Genomic DNA, 16705 nt, shown 5'->3' on the forward strand with positions numbered 1-16705 from the left:
ATTTCCCTTTTCCTTTTTTCTTTTTTTTTTTTTTTTTTGATCTTCCTTCCTTTCTCTGGTTTTTATCTTATATTTATCAGTCAATTCAGGTTTTACAAAAAAAATCCTTTTTCCCATCTGTATGTGGAAGCCACAAGTTACTTGTCTGGACCTAAGTGTCAAAGTGGTTTTCCCATTCTGTGTCTGTGGGGAAGGTGTCAGTACATACATGCCCTTGTTCTTTCACTGCTTGTTTCCCTCTCAATCTCTCTTTTTTCTCTAATGTTAATTTTTCTCTTTCTTTTCACACTTCTTTCATTATTTTTTCCTCTTTCATTCGCTAGCTTCCTTCCCTTTTTTCTTTTGTCTCATACGTTTGCTCCATTTCTTCTTAGTTGTGTTTACATTTTCTCTTTCTTTCTTTCCCTTTCTTTTATTTCTTTGCGACCCCTTCTCTTTCTCTCTTTTGTCTGTTTTATTCCTTTTGCTTCTCTTTTTCTGCCCCGCCTGCTTTCTCTCCTAAGACATAGTTAACAATAGAGCATTAGGTGCAGTGGCACTAGGGTCCAGAGACCCATGAACGGCATTCAACTCTGCTGCTGTATTTTTCTGCCAAAATTGCAGTCAACCATTTTCCTTTCTTACTCCAAGGCCCATGACACATTACGATGCCATTTATCCTTTCCATCTTTACTCCCGACTCCCTCTTTCCTTTCACCCTCCAATCCGTCCCAAATGATATTTGTTTTATGTTTTGAGCATTACACTCTAGTGCCAAAAGTTAATTTTTGATAAAGGTTTATATGATAATTGTATACATTTTAAGATGGAGGAAAAAGGCAAACGAAAGTGATTGTTAAATGCTGGGCCACTGGAATAATATGTGAGGAGAAGACAAAATTATGAGGCAGGGTTGACCACTTTATGTGGCAAGAAAAGTCCAGTTATGAATTTAGAACGCCAATAGCTCTAACTCAAGAAAATGTGAGACCTATTGCATTGCAAATGCTTATTTTAAAACTGTGTCTCCTGAAGAGAAGGCTCCCAGCTGTGTAATATGCGGGTATCGCTATATAAATAAAGTGAATTTCTGAGTTGCATACGGGCGTAGACATAAGGCGATATGTGTAAGACAGCCAATTATGTACATCTATCTTGCTTTGTACAGAACCCATTGTAACGTGGTGATAGTGAAGAAACCAATGTGTTAATGTCTTACCTTCGCTCCTTTATCTCCACTCCCTTCTCTTCATTAACCCTTCCCATTGCCTTTTTTCCCCTTTCTCAAGAACCCGATAACACTTCCAAGAACAAGACCTAGAAATCGTTATACCTATGGTGTCATGGAAAAAGAGCTAGAGAACCACAAATGAAACCCAAGAACTAGTAGTCTGATAATTGTTCAACAGCGACCACATGTAATGGGGAAATGAAAAACAAAGAATTCAATAATCTGGGAACGTTGCTGGAGACATTCGTTGAAAGTTTGGGTTTTCACGCAAAGAAAATATTTACCCTTATTTTTGTGGTCACACCCACCCCGTGGCCCCACCCCACCCCTTTTGCAGGAATTTTGTGGAGGGAACCTAGAAGGCATGATGGGGATGCTTGCACAGTAGGTGAGCAATGACCTGGGAGGGGGATGAAAGGAGAGGGGGGGCTTCAGAGCTGTATGTGGGGAGTGCATGCTTCTGGTTTCTGTGATGATAGGTAAAAGTAATTGTTAAATGTAGTGCTAGCGCGCCTGGTCCTTAGTAAGTAAACTTACAAGGGGATGCGTATAGGTCGATGAACCTTTTGAATCGCATGGAGTATCCTAATCATGCAGTGAATACTGAACCAATAATCAACATCAATAGATCAATATCAATCACTTAAGGAACCAAAAAGAATACCATATTAATCCGAAATAAGCATCACTCATGGAAAAAGGTTAACAAGTTGTATTCTCTATAGATTACAATTCTAATCAAAAGTTAATTTTTGCTTGTATTAATCAATCTTTATTAATGCATCAAAGAAAACAGTATTCTCCAAAGAAAATCATAAGCAACAATGCAGATCATAAGACAATGATTATCAACATTAATGGAATAATTTAGCAAATCAATTTGTCAGTCATTTGACACCGTCAACGTCTCCCCTGTCAGACTACCTAACCAAGATTAGCAGCAGCACGTGGGTCTTCATGCAAAAACAATTTAGATAAAACATTAATTTGGAAAAATCTATCTAAAGTGAGAAAATCTATTCAGAAACAGCGCAGTTGGCACCTAAAAGAAAAGGCACAAATTTGTCAGTCACATTTTCATAGCTACCTATCCAGGATGGATCAGCAACGAGTCAGTCTTCGTCCCCAGGTCATCAGTGGTCAGCTAAGTATCAGACTCACATAGTATAAGCCCAATTATCAGCACTTCGGACAGCGTCTCCTGACTTCATCAACTTTCTCCTCGCAGTCCTGATTTCGCTCCCCTTGTCATAACTTTTTATTAGGGTCTCCTAGTTTGTCCCACTAATTGCTAATTGGTCCGTCTGTCGGAAGTTATGACTCTAACCTATAGTTTTTATTTACCAAATCTCTATTTCTGCATAGGCTTCAGGCCCCATAAATTTGATTGGTGATGATAACATAATCCGTGTCTTCAGGTAACAAAGTTGTTGCATACATAGTCTTTAGTCAGTGCCTCTATTGTTCAAGTCCTGAGAAAGTACATTTAGCCTACACTACACATAATTGTATCAAATTGTCTTCATCATCTCCTGTCTGAGGGTACATTGCAGAATGTTCGAGCAGAGCCGTCTGAACTCGTAACTTGAAGAAAGGACCTTGAACTGTTCAAAGTCCTTTCAAAGCTTTTCGAAGTCTCCACGTTATGAGCAAGCAGGGCCTAGCAAAACCAGGCCTTTAGTCCGGCTAATGAAAGAATATGAATTTACATAAAACATATGTTATACATGTAGTTATGATATATTAATATGTTTTATATAGATCTTCTCATTATTTAGCATCTGTTAATACTTATGGTGACCACTCCCCGTGGGCACATTTTCGATTTATACAAGTTATTTTCTAATATTAATTTCTCTACACATTTTTCTCAATAATCACACATTAATCATTAGAAATTTCTTGAATTAGCATATCTGCTCCATCAGTAGTTATTGACTATTACTCTGATTGAGAGATTGTTATTTGAAAAGGAAACCTCGAAAACATAAATAATTTTATAAAGCTACATTTCTGAGCATATAACCTCATGCTTGACGCCCGTGTAGACGAATAAATAAAAACAAGAGAACACAAACTCGCTGTTTGACTTTAAATCATTTTCTGAGATTTGTTGTTTTGTGTTTGGAATGACGTAATGTCTTTTTTTTCTTTTTCTTGTGATTCTTTTGCAGTGTTGTTGGACGCAATTACAAAAAACGGAAGTGCTACTGGGAATGGCCCTTACTGTCGAAAACCGCCCAGTGGCTGTGAGCAAACCCAGCATAGTAGCGGAAAGTCTGACAATGCGTCAGCCGCTGGGGAAACTGGGAAGAGCTACATGAAAGAGCAGCTGGACGGAGTCACTAGGTATGTGTTTCTGTAGGACTTGGTATCGGCCATCCTTGTCCATCCTTGTTCATCGTTAAAACCCTTTGCTGCCAGGCCTTTTCCCCCTTTGCTGCCAGGCCTTTTCCCCCTTTGCTGCCAGGCCTTTTCCCCCTTTGCTGCCAGGCCTTTTCCCCCTTTGCTGCCAGGCCTTTTCCCCATTTGCTGCCAGGCCTTTTCCCCATTTGCTGCCAGGCCTTTTCCCCATTTGCTGCCAGGCCTTTTCCCGACTATTTGGGGCAGGGTGCGCTTAGGCCCTCATAACTTTTTGTCCGCATAAGCTACCCCCGCCAAATTTGCGTCCTTTTTTTCCAACATCCTAGGGATTCTAGAGGTACCCAGACTTTGTGCGTTCCCTTGAAGAAGACCAATAAATTAGCCAAAATACAGTGAACATCTTGTTTTTTTAAAAAAAAGAATGGGAATAAAGGGCTGCAGAAGAAGGGTTGTGTTTTTTTCCCCCTGAAATTGCCATCAACAAAGGGTTTGCAGTTCTAAAATCACCAGTTTCCCAGCTTTCAGGAACAGGCAGACTTGAATCAGAAAACCCCATTTTTCAACACAATTTTGCCATTTTACTGGGACATACGATTTATTTGTGCTTTCAGCCTCCTTCCAGTCAGTGACAGAAATGGGTGTGAAACCAATGCTGGATCCCAGAAACCTAAACTTTCTGAAAAGTAGACAGAATTCTGAATTCAGCAATGGGTAATTTGTGTAGATCCTACAAGGGTTTCCTTCAGAAAATAACAACTGAAATAAAAAATATTGAAATTGAGGTAAAAAAAGACATTTTTCTCTACAATTTACTCTATCTTTTTCCTGCAATGTCAGATTTTTTTAAAGCAATATACCGTTACGTCTGCTGGACTCATCTGGTTGCGGGGATATATAGGGCTTGTAGGTTCATCAAGAACCCTAGCTACCCAGAGCCAATAAATGAGCTGCACCTTGCAATGGGTTTTCATTCTATACCGGGTATACAGCATTTCATTTGCTGAAATATAAAGAGTAAAAAATAGGTATCAAGAAAACCTTGGTATTTCCAAAATGGGCACAAGATAAGGTGTTGAGAAGCAGTGGTTATTTGCACATCTCTGAATTCTGGAGTGCCCATACTAGCATGTGAATTACAGGGCATTTCTCAAATAGACGTCTTTTTTACACACTGTCTTACATTTGGAAGGAAAAAATGTTGAGAAAGACCAGGGGAAATAACACTTGTTTTGCTATTCTATGTTCCCCCAAGTCTCCCGATAAAAATGGTACCTCACTTGTGTGGGTAGGGCCAGTGCCCGCAACAGGAAATGCCCCAAAAGACTATCTGGACACATCAAAACTATCAAATAGAAAATACCTGTTTTTGCGGGGGGAGGGCACCTGCGTTTTTGGTCGTGGGCTCAGCAGCCACCTAGGGAAACTTACTAAACCCAGACATTTCTGAAAACTAGACACCTGAGGGAGTCCAGGGAGGTGTGACTTGCGTAGATCCCCCAATGTTTTCTTACCCAGAATCCTCAGCAAACCTTAAATTTAGCTAAAAAATCAAATTTCCCACATTTCTGTGTGGGATCACCGCACCAGGACAAATTTCCTACCACCTAACGTTCCCCTCAGTGTCCCGGTAAAAATGATACCTCACTTGTGTAGGTGGGCCAAATGTTTTTGACAGGGAAGAGACAAAAACACGTCGAAATTGAGGGGGAACTAAAGTCGGTCCAAAAGGGCAGTTTGAAAAAACTCATTTTTAGGCTGACAAGTGCAGCAGAAATGTTATCGGTATAGATGAGACAATGCTGGGTGGTAGGAATTTTGCGGATTCCTGCAGATTCCGGAAGGTTCCATCACAAAAATGTGGGAAAAATATGTGCTTTCCAACAAAGTTGCAGTTTGCAGGGCATTGTGGGTAAGGAAATGGTGCGGAGTGCATGTGAAGCACACCACTCTGGAATCAACTAGATGTTTAGTTTTCAGATGTGTCTAGGTCTTGTGAAGTTTTCTACATGGCAGCGTTTCAAAGTAAAAAAAAAAAAAGTGCAGCCCTCACCATTCCAAGTGGGACGTTTTTGAGAGTTACCAAGCTCTCATGGCCCAAATGTAAAACAAAAACCAGAAATAATCAAATGTCCTCTTGCTTGCCATGGGATAAGATGTTTTGCTGAAAGACTGTTAGCCCCTTCAGTGTGGGTGGGGGCATAACCAGGCCCAAACTGGTTGGTAACCACCACCCCACTATTTTTTTTTTTATATATTTTTTTTATTCCCTGGCATCTAGTAGACTTTCCCAAAAATATTTTACCCTCCCTGGGGAGTGCCCCCCCCCCCCCCCCCCCTTTGGGGAAGAACGGCCTAATTATATTAGGCCGATCTCCCCCAAGGTGGGGCGGGCAGAAATGGCCTAAAAATAATTTGCTCCACTTATGCGCAAGCACGAAAAACTAATAATCCCTGGTGTCTAGTGGTTTCTGCCCCCCCACCTGGCAGAAATGGCCTAATAATAATTTGCCCCCCTCTGGGGCGACCCTTGCCCAAGGGGTTGCTCCCAAAACATAACATAATTTTAAAAAACAATAAATCAAATTATCCCTGGTGTCTAGTGGATTTCTACCCCCCCCGGGGGCAGATCGGCAGATATGGCCTAGAAATAATCTGCCCCCCAGGGCCCGGCCCCCTTATTTTATATAACAAAAAAAAATAAGTCTAGTGGGCATTTCTGCTGCCCTATCAGCAGAAATGCTCAGAGAGACATGAAAGGAGAGGAAAGGCCTTTCCTATCCTTTCATGCCTCTCTGCCCCCTCCACGTGATCGGAGGAGAAATGCTTTTGCATTTCTCCTTCGATCGGCGCTGGAAGCTTAGCTTCCAACGTCAGGGGGGGGGGGGGTCAGGATGACCGTTGGGCTGTTTGTGAATTCTTGCTAAACAGTCACACGTGGTGGTGGTGGGTTAGAAGGAGAGAGAGGGAACACACACACACTCTATCTGAGATAAGCCTGACTGCTAGCAGGAGGTTTATTAGCTGTGTGACTCTTACCCTGACTAGAGTGAGGGTCCCTACTTGAACAAGGCGCAGACCACTGACAACTAGAAACCCCATTTCTAGCAGCACTTTACTTGTTTCAGTCGTCGATGAGCAGGTACACTGTATCTGTTGGATGGCTTCAACTTGTTGCAGGTTGAAGTGATTCATGCACACACATTTTAAGCAGAAGGAATCTCTGCTGTGAGGGGTGGAAGAAATGTGTAAGTCAGAATTAACCATAACAAATGATTAAACTAACTGAGCAAAAGCCCCTCTATGAATATTCTAAGTGATTTTTCAGAATAAAAAATAGTCTAGCTAGGGAAAATGCAGCAGTTTGAAAAGACCTAAAAATGAATTTAAAGTAATCCAATCAAAATGAAACAATATGAGAACAACCAGATGAGAACATTTAAAAAAAACAAAAAAAACAAAAATCCCTGCTGGCTACATGTTGAGCTGCTTATTATATAAAAAAAAAAAGGCTAAAACCAATTGTTCGAGGCATGTGTAGCTGTAGATACACATGCTTAGCGTGCACCTGGCAACTAGGTTTGACCCGGATGTGTGAAAGTTCGAGTGACTCCTCCTCTTAGTGATAATGCGCATGGGCAAAGACTCCATTGTTAGATTGTTTTCTTTTCCCCCCATCATGTTCGGACATGTTCCTGATCTCTCTTTGGTTCCTAATACACTATAACCCTCGCCAGTGCTGTTTTCAATCGAGATTTACTTTTCTGCATATCGTGTTTCAATCGCTCGGCGAGTCGATGCACTTCGACCGCAGCCCCTGCAGGGCGTGGCCCTTCCGGGCTTTCAAATTCACTTTACACCAGGTCCTCCACAGAATACCCTGCTGGTAATGGAACAGACACCTTTCTGTTGCTGCACTCTCTGCCATGCCAAATATCCACAGACTGACTCCCACCAGGTCTGTAACCTGCGTTTGTCACCAGAACACTGGAAGGTGGATTGCCAACCTTGTTGCTCATTCCGCTAGAAGAAAACACTCTGAGACTGTCGGGCACGCCAGATCGAGATGCAGCAGAGGAGCACCGAGGACTATCCAGACCTCTTTGGGCATGAAGATGTTGGTGAAGAAGAACACCATCCAGAAGCCTTGGTAACGAAAGAAGAGGCGTTCTCCATTGAGGGCACCTGAATTTGAAATAACTGTCGTACTGGAGGCTCAAACAATGTGTACTGTACACCCTGTCCCTCAGCCTCATGTTGAACATTAAAAAAAAAAATGTCATCTCTTGATCGAGAGGCCTCCGGACTTCCACTGTCTCTTGCCCATGGTCAGTACTGAGCGACTGATTAAGACACCTGACCCTTCAACTGGGTGCCAAAACACCAGCTGAAGCCTTTGACACCAACAACACTGGCACCCACTTGCCCACCCATTCAGAGCTGACCGTCCACATACACTGCTTCGATGCTGAGTGGAATTTCGGAACCAAAATACAAATACCTCTCGGATCCAAAAACTTCGAGCCCGACTCCTAAAAAGCCCAACTAAAAAAACAGTGGAGCCTGTCCTTCATAAATTATAGGATAAATTAGACGCTCAACAACAAAAGATACAGCTTCAGGCTTAGACTGAATGTATCCTCACAAGGCCGTCAGCTCGAATACTGCCATCATCCAAAAGACAGCTGTCTTTCAAAAGGCACTTGATTCACCTACTCCACCAAAAAGGAAGAAATTGGACAATACCTTTAGTCCTTTTCCTCTTTCACGCCCCTCACTGCCTCCCCTTCCACCTCTACTACCACCACCACTTTACTCACCATCTCCACTTCAGTCTTTTGGAGATCACCTAGAAATCACCTTAGGGATCCCCTGGTAACAGTACAGGTGGACACGATTCACAGGGTGACACTTTTGGGAAACCACCACATAATGACCCCTATGACAGCTATGATGTAGATCCTCCAGGGGACAAGGATCCCTGCAAGTCCTTTCACTCCTGATGATCCAACAGGAGCTCATAAGTAGGGCTGCTACCTTTCCTGATCTGGAGCCCACGAGGAAACCCCAGTAGAGGATTTCCATTTTGAAACCCTGTCATCTACCCATAGGGGCACTCAGTACTTACCTACACTTAAAGGCATGTTGCGCCTAACAGACAACATTTTCAAAGACCCTGCTAGAATAATCACACCCAGGTGGATAAAAAAATATAAAGCCTCTTCATCAAGTCCCATATAAATTAGAGGACAGTTATCATCATACTGGCTAGTCATCACCACCGCTTGTAATAGAGCTAATTCACAAGCGAGTGGTGATGCCCCACCTGAGAGTAAGCTCATTGAAGCAAACCATTAGCGTATCGGCAACTCAATGGGCTTGCTTGACAGATATGACTGTGCTCACTGGGACAGAATGGAGGAGCTCCTCCAGCATCTTCCCGATAAGTACAGAAAAAGGGGACAAGAACTTGTTGCAGAGAGAAAACAGATATCCATACGTTGGATAACTGGTATCCATACGTTGAGCCCTCAATGCTGCCAGCACTGCTGCAACAAGAGGAAATAATGCCTGCATTGACAGGGAACATCTCTTTGGATCTCATGTAGACGAAGCCCTTGAGAAAATGAAAAAAGGGACAATGAAACAGCAAAATCCATTGGGGCCTTCCGAACACCTACACCTCAAGGCTAGTTTTGCCACTCCAGCTATCGTGAGGGTTCCAAAACCACTACTTTAGAAGCCTCCACCTCCTACCAACATAGTCAGAATCACTATTTCTATGCCAGAGGTTACAGTAGAGGGTCTTACAGGGACAACAATGCCAAGGGTAGAGGCAAAGGCGATTCCCCATGCAATGGAACACTCACAACAAAATCATGACTTCCCTAACCTTCCCCTTTACCATGCAACACCTGTCGGGGGTCGTTTACAGAACTTTCTACCCACATGGCAGTCGATAATATCAGACCAGTTGGTGTTGGACATTATCCAACATGGCTGCTGTCTGAAGCTCGTTACCACACCTCCCAGCATTCCACCTCACACCCACAGGTTATCATTGGAACATCAGATACTGCTCAGACAGGAAGTTGAAGCTTTTGTTTTCCAAGAAGCTCTAGAACCCATCCCTCCTCACAATCAAGGGTCAGGAGGATACTCCCTATACTTCCTAATCCCCAAAAAGGACATCTCATTCTGGATTTACACCATTAACCACTAATCCTGTCAGAGCACTTTCATATGGTCACACTCCAAGATGTGATCTCACTCCTTTAACAAGTCACCTTTCTCGCAGCTCTCCTTCTAAAGGACACCTATTTTCACATTTTAATATACACCCAGCTCATCGCAAATACCTAAGCTTTGTCATAGCAGGAAAACACTAGCAATTGAAAGTACTGCCCTTCGGGGTCACTGCTTTGCCTTGTGTGTTCACCAAGTGCCCAGCAGTAGTTGCGGCACATCTGCGCAGACAAAACCTCTATGTATTCCTTTGTCTGGATGACTGTCTCATAAAAGCTATTACTCATCATCTATGTCAGCAACTCACTTAAGCTACCACAGATCTCTTCCATCGATTTGGCTTCAGCGTCAATGTAACCAAATCTCGCCTTCAAACTCAACAAATTCAGCCGTATCTGGGTGCTGTCCTGAACTCACAACTAGTGTTAGCTTATCCCAATACCGCAATAATTCAAAATTGTCAAACATTAATATCCTGTTTTCAAATTAGTTACCAGCTCCCAGTAAGAACAGTCATGCGCCTACTAGGCATGATGGCTTCCTGTATTGCCATAGTACCCCCATGCTCGCCTTCAGATGCGTCCGTTACAGGAATGCCTAGTGTAACAGTGGTCTCAGTCACAGTTCACTTGGAAGATGTAGTGTTGATAAAGAGCTGCACACATCACTCTGCAGAGGTGGAACACCGACAACCTGTTAAAGGAGCGGCCTTTTCTAGACCCTGTTACCCACATCACTCTGACAATAGATGCATACCTCACAAGCTGGGGTTCACACTTACAAAACCTCACAGTTCAGGGTATTTGGGATTGAAAGCACCAGACATCAACTACCTAGAGTGTCAAGCTGTTTTCCTAGCATTGAAAGCGTTCCTATTTCACCTGATCGGCAAAGTTGTCCTAGTCTGGATAGACAATACAACAACCATATGCTATCTTCACAAATAGCGGGAGGACATTTGCCAAAGGTCTCACACCTGTCTCAGACCATTTGGTGCTTGGTTTACATCACAACATTCATCTGTTGGTGGAACACTTTCCGGGAACAGAAAACGGTTTTGCTGAAATCCACAGCAGGATGCAGCATAAGTCCACGAATGGGAACTTGACCCCCAAGTCCTCTGCACTTACTTCCAGAAATGGGGATTTTCACAAATAGATCTGTGTGTAACTGCAGTCAATGCCAAATGCCTACACTTTGCCTCCAGGTTCTCACACCCACTATCCAAAGGTAGATGTAGTGTAGTGAACAGAAGTTCCCCAACAGGCTAGACCTTCTCACTCAGAACCATGGAGAAAATGGGGAACCCAGATCCCAAAGCACTCAACCTGGCAAGATGGCTCCTGAAGTCATAGAATTCGGCTACCTCAATTTCCACCTGAATGTATGACCCTTCTCAAAGAAGTACATACACCTACCACAAGGGCATGCTGCACTACTAAATGAAGAAGATATGTTTGTTATTGTTACAATAAACAAATTGTCCATTAATTGTCACTATACAAAATATTATTTGTTACCTGCTGTATTTACATCTCTCTAGACTTGCTTTCACATCCATACGATTACATCTCGCTGCAGTAAGTGCCTGTCAACAAAAAAAAAATAACTGTCTTTTTTCATAGTACCACTCACTAAATCCTTCATGAGAAAGGCTTAAAAGAGTGGTTCCACCACGGGTTCCCCCTGCACCTCTCTGGAATTATAACATTGTTCTCACAAGACTCATGAGTCCTTCATTCGAACCCCTAGGTAACTGCTGCCCCCTCCCCCAAATTCTCTCCTGGAAGGTGGCTTTGATGTGTTAATGAGCTCCAGGCATTAACCTTAGAAGAACCCTTCTTCCAGCTTCACAGGGTGGTCCTTTGCACCAGTTTCAAATGCCTTCCTATGTTCATCTCCCAATTTCATCTGTCAGCCATTTGAGTTGGCAGTTTTCTTTCCACTACCAGACTCGGTTGCAGAGAGAGCTCTCCATAGAAAAGATGTCAAAAGAGCCCTCATGCACTGCATCGACAGAACTGAAACTTTTAGGAAAACAAAACAACTTTTTGTTGCATTTTTACATCCACAGAAAGGAAAGCCTATTTTCAAATCCGGCATCACCAGATGGATAGTTAAATGCATTCAAAAGTGTTACGTTACAGCCAAAAGACTTTTACCTACACCCCTAGAGTGCACTCTACTTGAAAAATAGGGGTTTCTAAGGCTTTCCTGGGCAACATCTCACTAGCTGGCATATCAAAGCAGCTACATGATCTACTCCTCACACTTTCACAAAGCATTATTGTGTGAATGTTCCAGCACGCCAACAATCTGATGTAGGATTGGCAGTGCTATGTACACTTTTTCAAACAACTGCAACGCCCACGTGTTAGCCACCGCTTTGGGGACTACTGGTTTACAGTCTATAAAAAGCAAGTGTATCTACAGTGACGCGTGCCTCGATTATGTTACTTATCCTGTAAGCATTTGTTCATGCCAATGATTGCTGTAGATTCACTTACACCCACCCTCCTCCCTGGACACCTGTGGGCATTGCAGTTTCCTTTACCTTTTCTATATGCATGGACATCTCTATCCAAGACCTGCTTGACACTCCATTCTCATCTGCATATGGGAAATAAATCTAACAATGGAGTCGATGCCCACGCTCATTACCACCAAGAAGAGGTGTCACTCATGACTCGAAAGACTTCTTCAAAGAAAAACAGATTGCACACATCCTGATCCAACACTAGATGGCAGGAGTAAGCAAAGCATGTGAATCTACAGCGCTACATGCCACAAACAGGTGCTTACAGAGCAGGTAACATAATCCCTCTTTTGAGTTTGCCTCACCCTCCGCCCACCTGCTACACAAGTTGCTTTAACACTGCAAGTACTGCATACAACAATGCTGTCCATGTCTGGGTCGTAGCACTTATTAGACAAAATTCACGCACCTTTCCAAGTGCCTGTTGGCTGTCCTCTAGGTTGTGCTTGAATCTTAATTTGTGGTGCAAGTTCATGTGTCTGGGCATATTTATTGTCAAATAATTCTGACGCTCCCTGTCTGATTGAAATTTGAAATATGACTGCTGGGTTCTCATGTATTTGCTGTCTCATCCAGTTGCAATAACTGTCTTGCCATATTTTTTTTTTTATTGGGAGAACCACAAATACTGCATACCTCCTTTCGAGCTGTTGAGGAGGTCTTGTAATTCTTTCAAATGACAGCAACCTATTTATTCGGGTCCTTGTGGGATTTCTTTTTCTTTCGGCCAAATACGGCTCCAGTACAACTTACAGTGGTTTCAAATTATGCCAATTTGTGGACTACAAGTCAAGCTCTGCTCTAAGTGGAATTTTCCCCTCTCCCCTCTTCCTTAGCCCCCACCTCTCAGTGCTCCTGAGTATTATGAGAAGTGGTTCTCAATCCTTAGATTTAATGTATTTGTACGTGGCCCTTAGCTGAGCCCCATTTATGGTTACCTGCAGCCATATATTTTATGGTTGAAGAGGCTGTTTGGGTTCAGCGACTCTTAAATTCCTTATGTAGTTTTACTGTTTATTGAACATTGTTGTTTAAATCAGTATTTTAGTTCACAATAAATTGGCTATCACATGTAACTGTCTGGCATTAATGAATTTAAAGATACACCTTTAGGATCTGAATGCGCTTCCCTACAATATAAGCATAATATAATATATTTGTTCACTGTGGATGGGTTAATGCTGGAATTTGTTGTTACGTTGGGTAATCAGTAATGTTGTTGTGCTTTCACTGAGCGCTCACTCTAAAGTGTCAACTTGTTGTTCTTCGTTTCTGCTTTATAGAATAAAAAAGTGCAAAAATTATTATGAGGTACTTGGCGTCAGCACTGATGCTGGGGAAGAAGACTTGAAGAAGGCCTATCGAAAGCTCGCCCTGAAGTTTCATCCAGATAAAAACCAAGCACCAGGAGCAACCGAAGCATTTAAAAGTAAGTGAAAGGCACAAGTGAACTTGTGAACATGCAAGTGTGCAGGGTAAAAATTTGCATGTTTTTAAGCATACATTGCAATCAACAATATTGTGTGCCAAACCTGTCTCCTGGGTAACCGTTTGGCCTCCATAGTCTATTGTTAACCAGCTGGAATTACTATTTCATGTTGTTTGTTGACCAAAAGACAACATGTCCTGAAAAGATGACACTGTGCAGAAAAAAATAAAATGGGTTTGATTTTGTGTATTGCTGGAACATTGTGGATTCAAAAGTTTAATTTTTGAGGGAGATGAGAAGCATTCACCATGTTCGTTTAGATGCTAATTGCCTTGGAGACTGGCTTCAGAGGTTGCTATCCTATAAATTAAGACACAAGCAGAAGCTATGGATATTCACCTTTTTATGGAAAAAGCCCACGTTTTACCTACGATTACGTCCATAAAAACTTTAAAATGCCATTATCTAAAGAGAGTATCAGTTTCAACCATGACCATAACCAAAGACTTCTCAAATATTTTTGATCTATCAAAAATGAAGGTACAGTGGATGTTTTCAGCTTATTTATCTAGGCGTGCTATTCCAATAGTTCAGTGTTAGTCAGCGCTTACGCTAATAGTTTAATGTTAGTCATTCCATAAGCCTCCTCATTTATCCAAGATGGTCAAATCTGTGCCACTGACAACCACAAAGAGGTTTGTGAACATCTTTGAGAGATCTATCTTTTACTGGCAATATCACGTTTAATGTGTCTGAGTGTTTTGGTGCCATCAACTTAATTTTATTTTTTGTTTGTTTTTTTGTTAAGGACTTCCATATTTGTGTTTTTTTTTTTTCCTCTGGAAAAGCAACAACTTTTTTTGTCTTTGCTTCAGTTAATGTTTTCAGGAGCAATACCCCAAAAGCTTAGTCAATATTAGCACCATTTTTGGCACCTAATTTTTCTCTTGTCAAAGATCTTTTTCTGTGTAAAACATGTAACGTCAGTCTTGAAAAACAACTTGTCCAGCCTCAACCCTGATCTAACATCGAACGTCAAGAAATACACAGCTATGATTACATCTTTCAGTAGAAGGCAATAAACCATTTCTGTATTCCGTTGTTTTAGAGCGATGTTAAAGTTACCATTTGTAGCTAAGATCTTGTAAGAGAAGTTGTCTGTTAGCTGCCTGGTTCATCGTACTACCCCGCGTAGGGTCTTGCATAAATTAGAACAGAATCTTTGTGGCTCCCAGTGGACTCTGTGTCAGTTGGAATAGAATGTAATGAAAGCTTGGTTTAGAATGTTGGAGTTCACAGGTACATGCAGAAGAATAAAGATGTTTGATTTACAGCTCTGTGTGTGGTCTAGTCATTGGTCTACTTAGGCTGGTGAAGATTCTACAACCGGCGATGAGATAGGGGATGAGTAACTCAAAGAAGAAAGTGCTCTCCTGGAGAGTTTGCCATGGTCCAAGTAAACTGCTTGTGCGGGCCACGTGTGCCTTCGTTTAAGTGCCCAGTCAATGGTTGACGTTTGTGGACGCAAAGGGCAACTCAAGCCGGTGTGAAGCACAAGAATGGAAAGAAAGCTTCCCTAAGAAGAATATACATTGTTAGTCAAGAAGCTATATAACCAAGATCATACAAAAAGTTACTGCGCTACCACATAAAATAAAGTTAATAATTGTAAGGAGCGTTAAGCTAGAGGTGGTTTCAGCCAGGTTTACAAAGTGCAGTTAAAGACCATTATTCGATACCAAATAGCGTTGGAAGGCAGAGATCAACCAGGTGAAAGAAAATACAAACTGAAGTGTAAAAATAAAATAAAAAACAAATAGATGACTTACCAAGCTCTTTAAAGAGTCATTGTGCCACAGCACTCACCTAAGTGGCTCACGGAGAGCTCCAGGATGTGCTTACAGAGCTGCCCATACCCGAAGCAGTTGCTCATCAAGCTGCCAAGTGCTGGTCAGAACAACTTCATAGGTCTTTTAAGAGCTAAGCATTAATGGCAAAAGTTGGTTCTGTGAAGCTTGAAAATGGCAGCTCAGAAAGAAAATACCATTCCAATTAATATTAGGGTCGATCCTGAGGGGCACATGTCAAAAGACTTTGAAGAGGGCTAGCACAAACATGATCATCTTACAGATTGAGGGAGCATGCTACTCTCAACGTCAGTAAGTTCCCCACTGCTCTATAGTATTGCCGCCTTCCTGAAACCACCACCACCACCATTATTCAATACTGCCAAAAAGCAAAATATTGACCAAAGATGAACTGCCTGTATAGAGACATTTGAAGATTTACTTGATGCACATGAAGTGACTTACAACAGAAAGATTATCAAATATCTCACAAATCTTGCTGGTGATGGTGTGAGAGAAGTCATAAAGAAAATGCCAAGAACTGACAAAGTCGTCACATAGTCATCAGATTAAGTTTGCGTTGAATCTCAAGTTCACTCCAGTACCAAGTGTCAATTCAATTTCAAAGAAGCTTTATTGCGGCTACAAGAGCCAAAAAAGCGCGAGCAGTAATAAATACAAATAAATGCACATAATAAAATAAAATTGCAGGTAAATATGGTGATAAAAGGGAGTAAAACATAAATAAAAATTAAAATGGAATAAAAATGAGATATAATAAAATGGAATGAAATTAGATGAAATGAAATGAAATGCACTGTGCAGGATGTTGGGACAGTCTTATTTGGAGTCTTTGTCCAGGAGAGTTTTCCCTCTAATAAGCCAACTAGCTCAGAGGAATTTGTCGATAGCGATCACTAGCGTTGGCCTGGTGTCTGATCTAAGGATTCGCAGAGCTAGCGCAGAGCAGCGTGCTCCCAGTAGTCTGCATGCCGGGGCCAGCCATTTCCTACGGGGGGCAGTATACGCGGGGCATGCAAAAAGGAGGTGAGGGAGATTCTCGACGGGGGCTTTGC

At 42.0% G+C, this 16705-nt stretch overlaps 1 protein-coding gene across 1 annotated transcript in view; it reads left to right on the forward strand.

Annotated features, from left to right (window-relative positions):
• Positions 1–16705, forward strand: part of DNAJB14 (DnaJ heat shock protein family (Hsp40) member B14) — a 183314-nt gene that overhangs the window by 44769 nt on the left and 121840 nt on the right. The window contains exons 2-3 of the mRNA XM_069230231.1: positions 3385–3559; positions 13637–13782. Coding sequence (XP_069086332.1) covers positions 3385–3559; positions 13637–13782 — 321 coding nt within the window. The remainder of the gene's footprint in view (positions 1–3384; positions 3560–13636; positions 13783–16705) is intronic.

The sequence above is a fragment of the Pleurodeles waltl genome, chromosome 1_1 (genome assembly GCF_031143425.1).
Source record: "Pleurodeles waltl isolate 20211129_DDA chromosome 1_1, aPleWal1.hap1.20221129, whole genome shotgun sequence".
NCBI lineage: Eukaryota > Metazoa > Chordata > Amphibia > Caudata > Salamandridae > Pleurodeles > Pleurodeles waltl.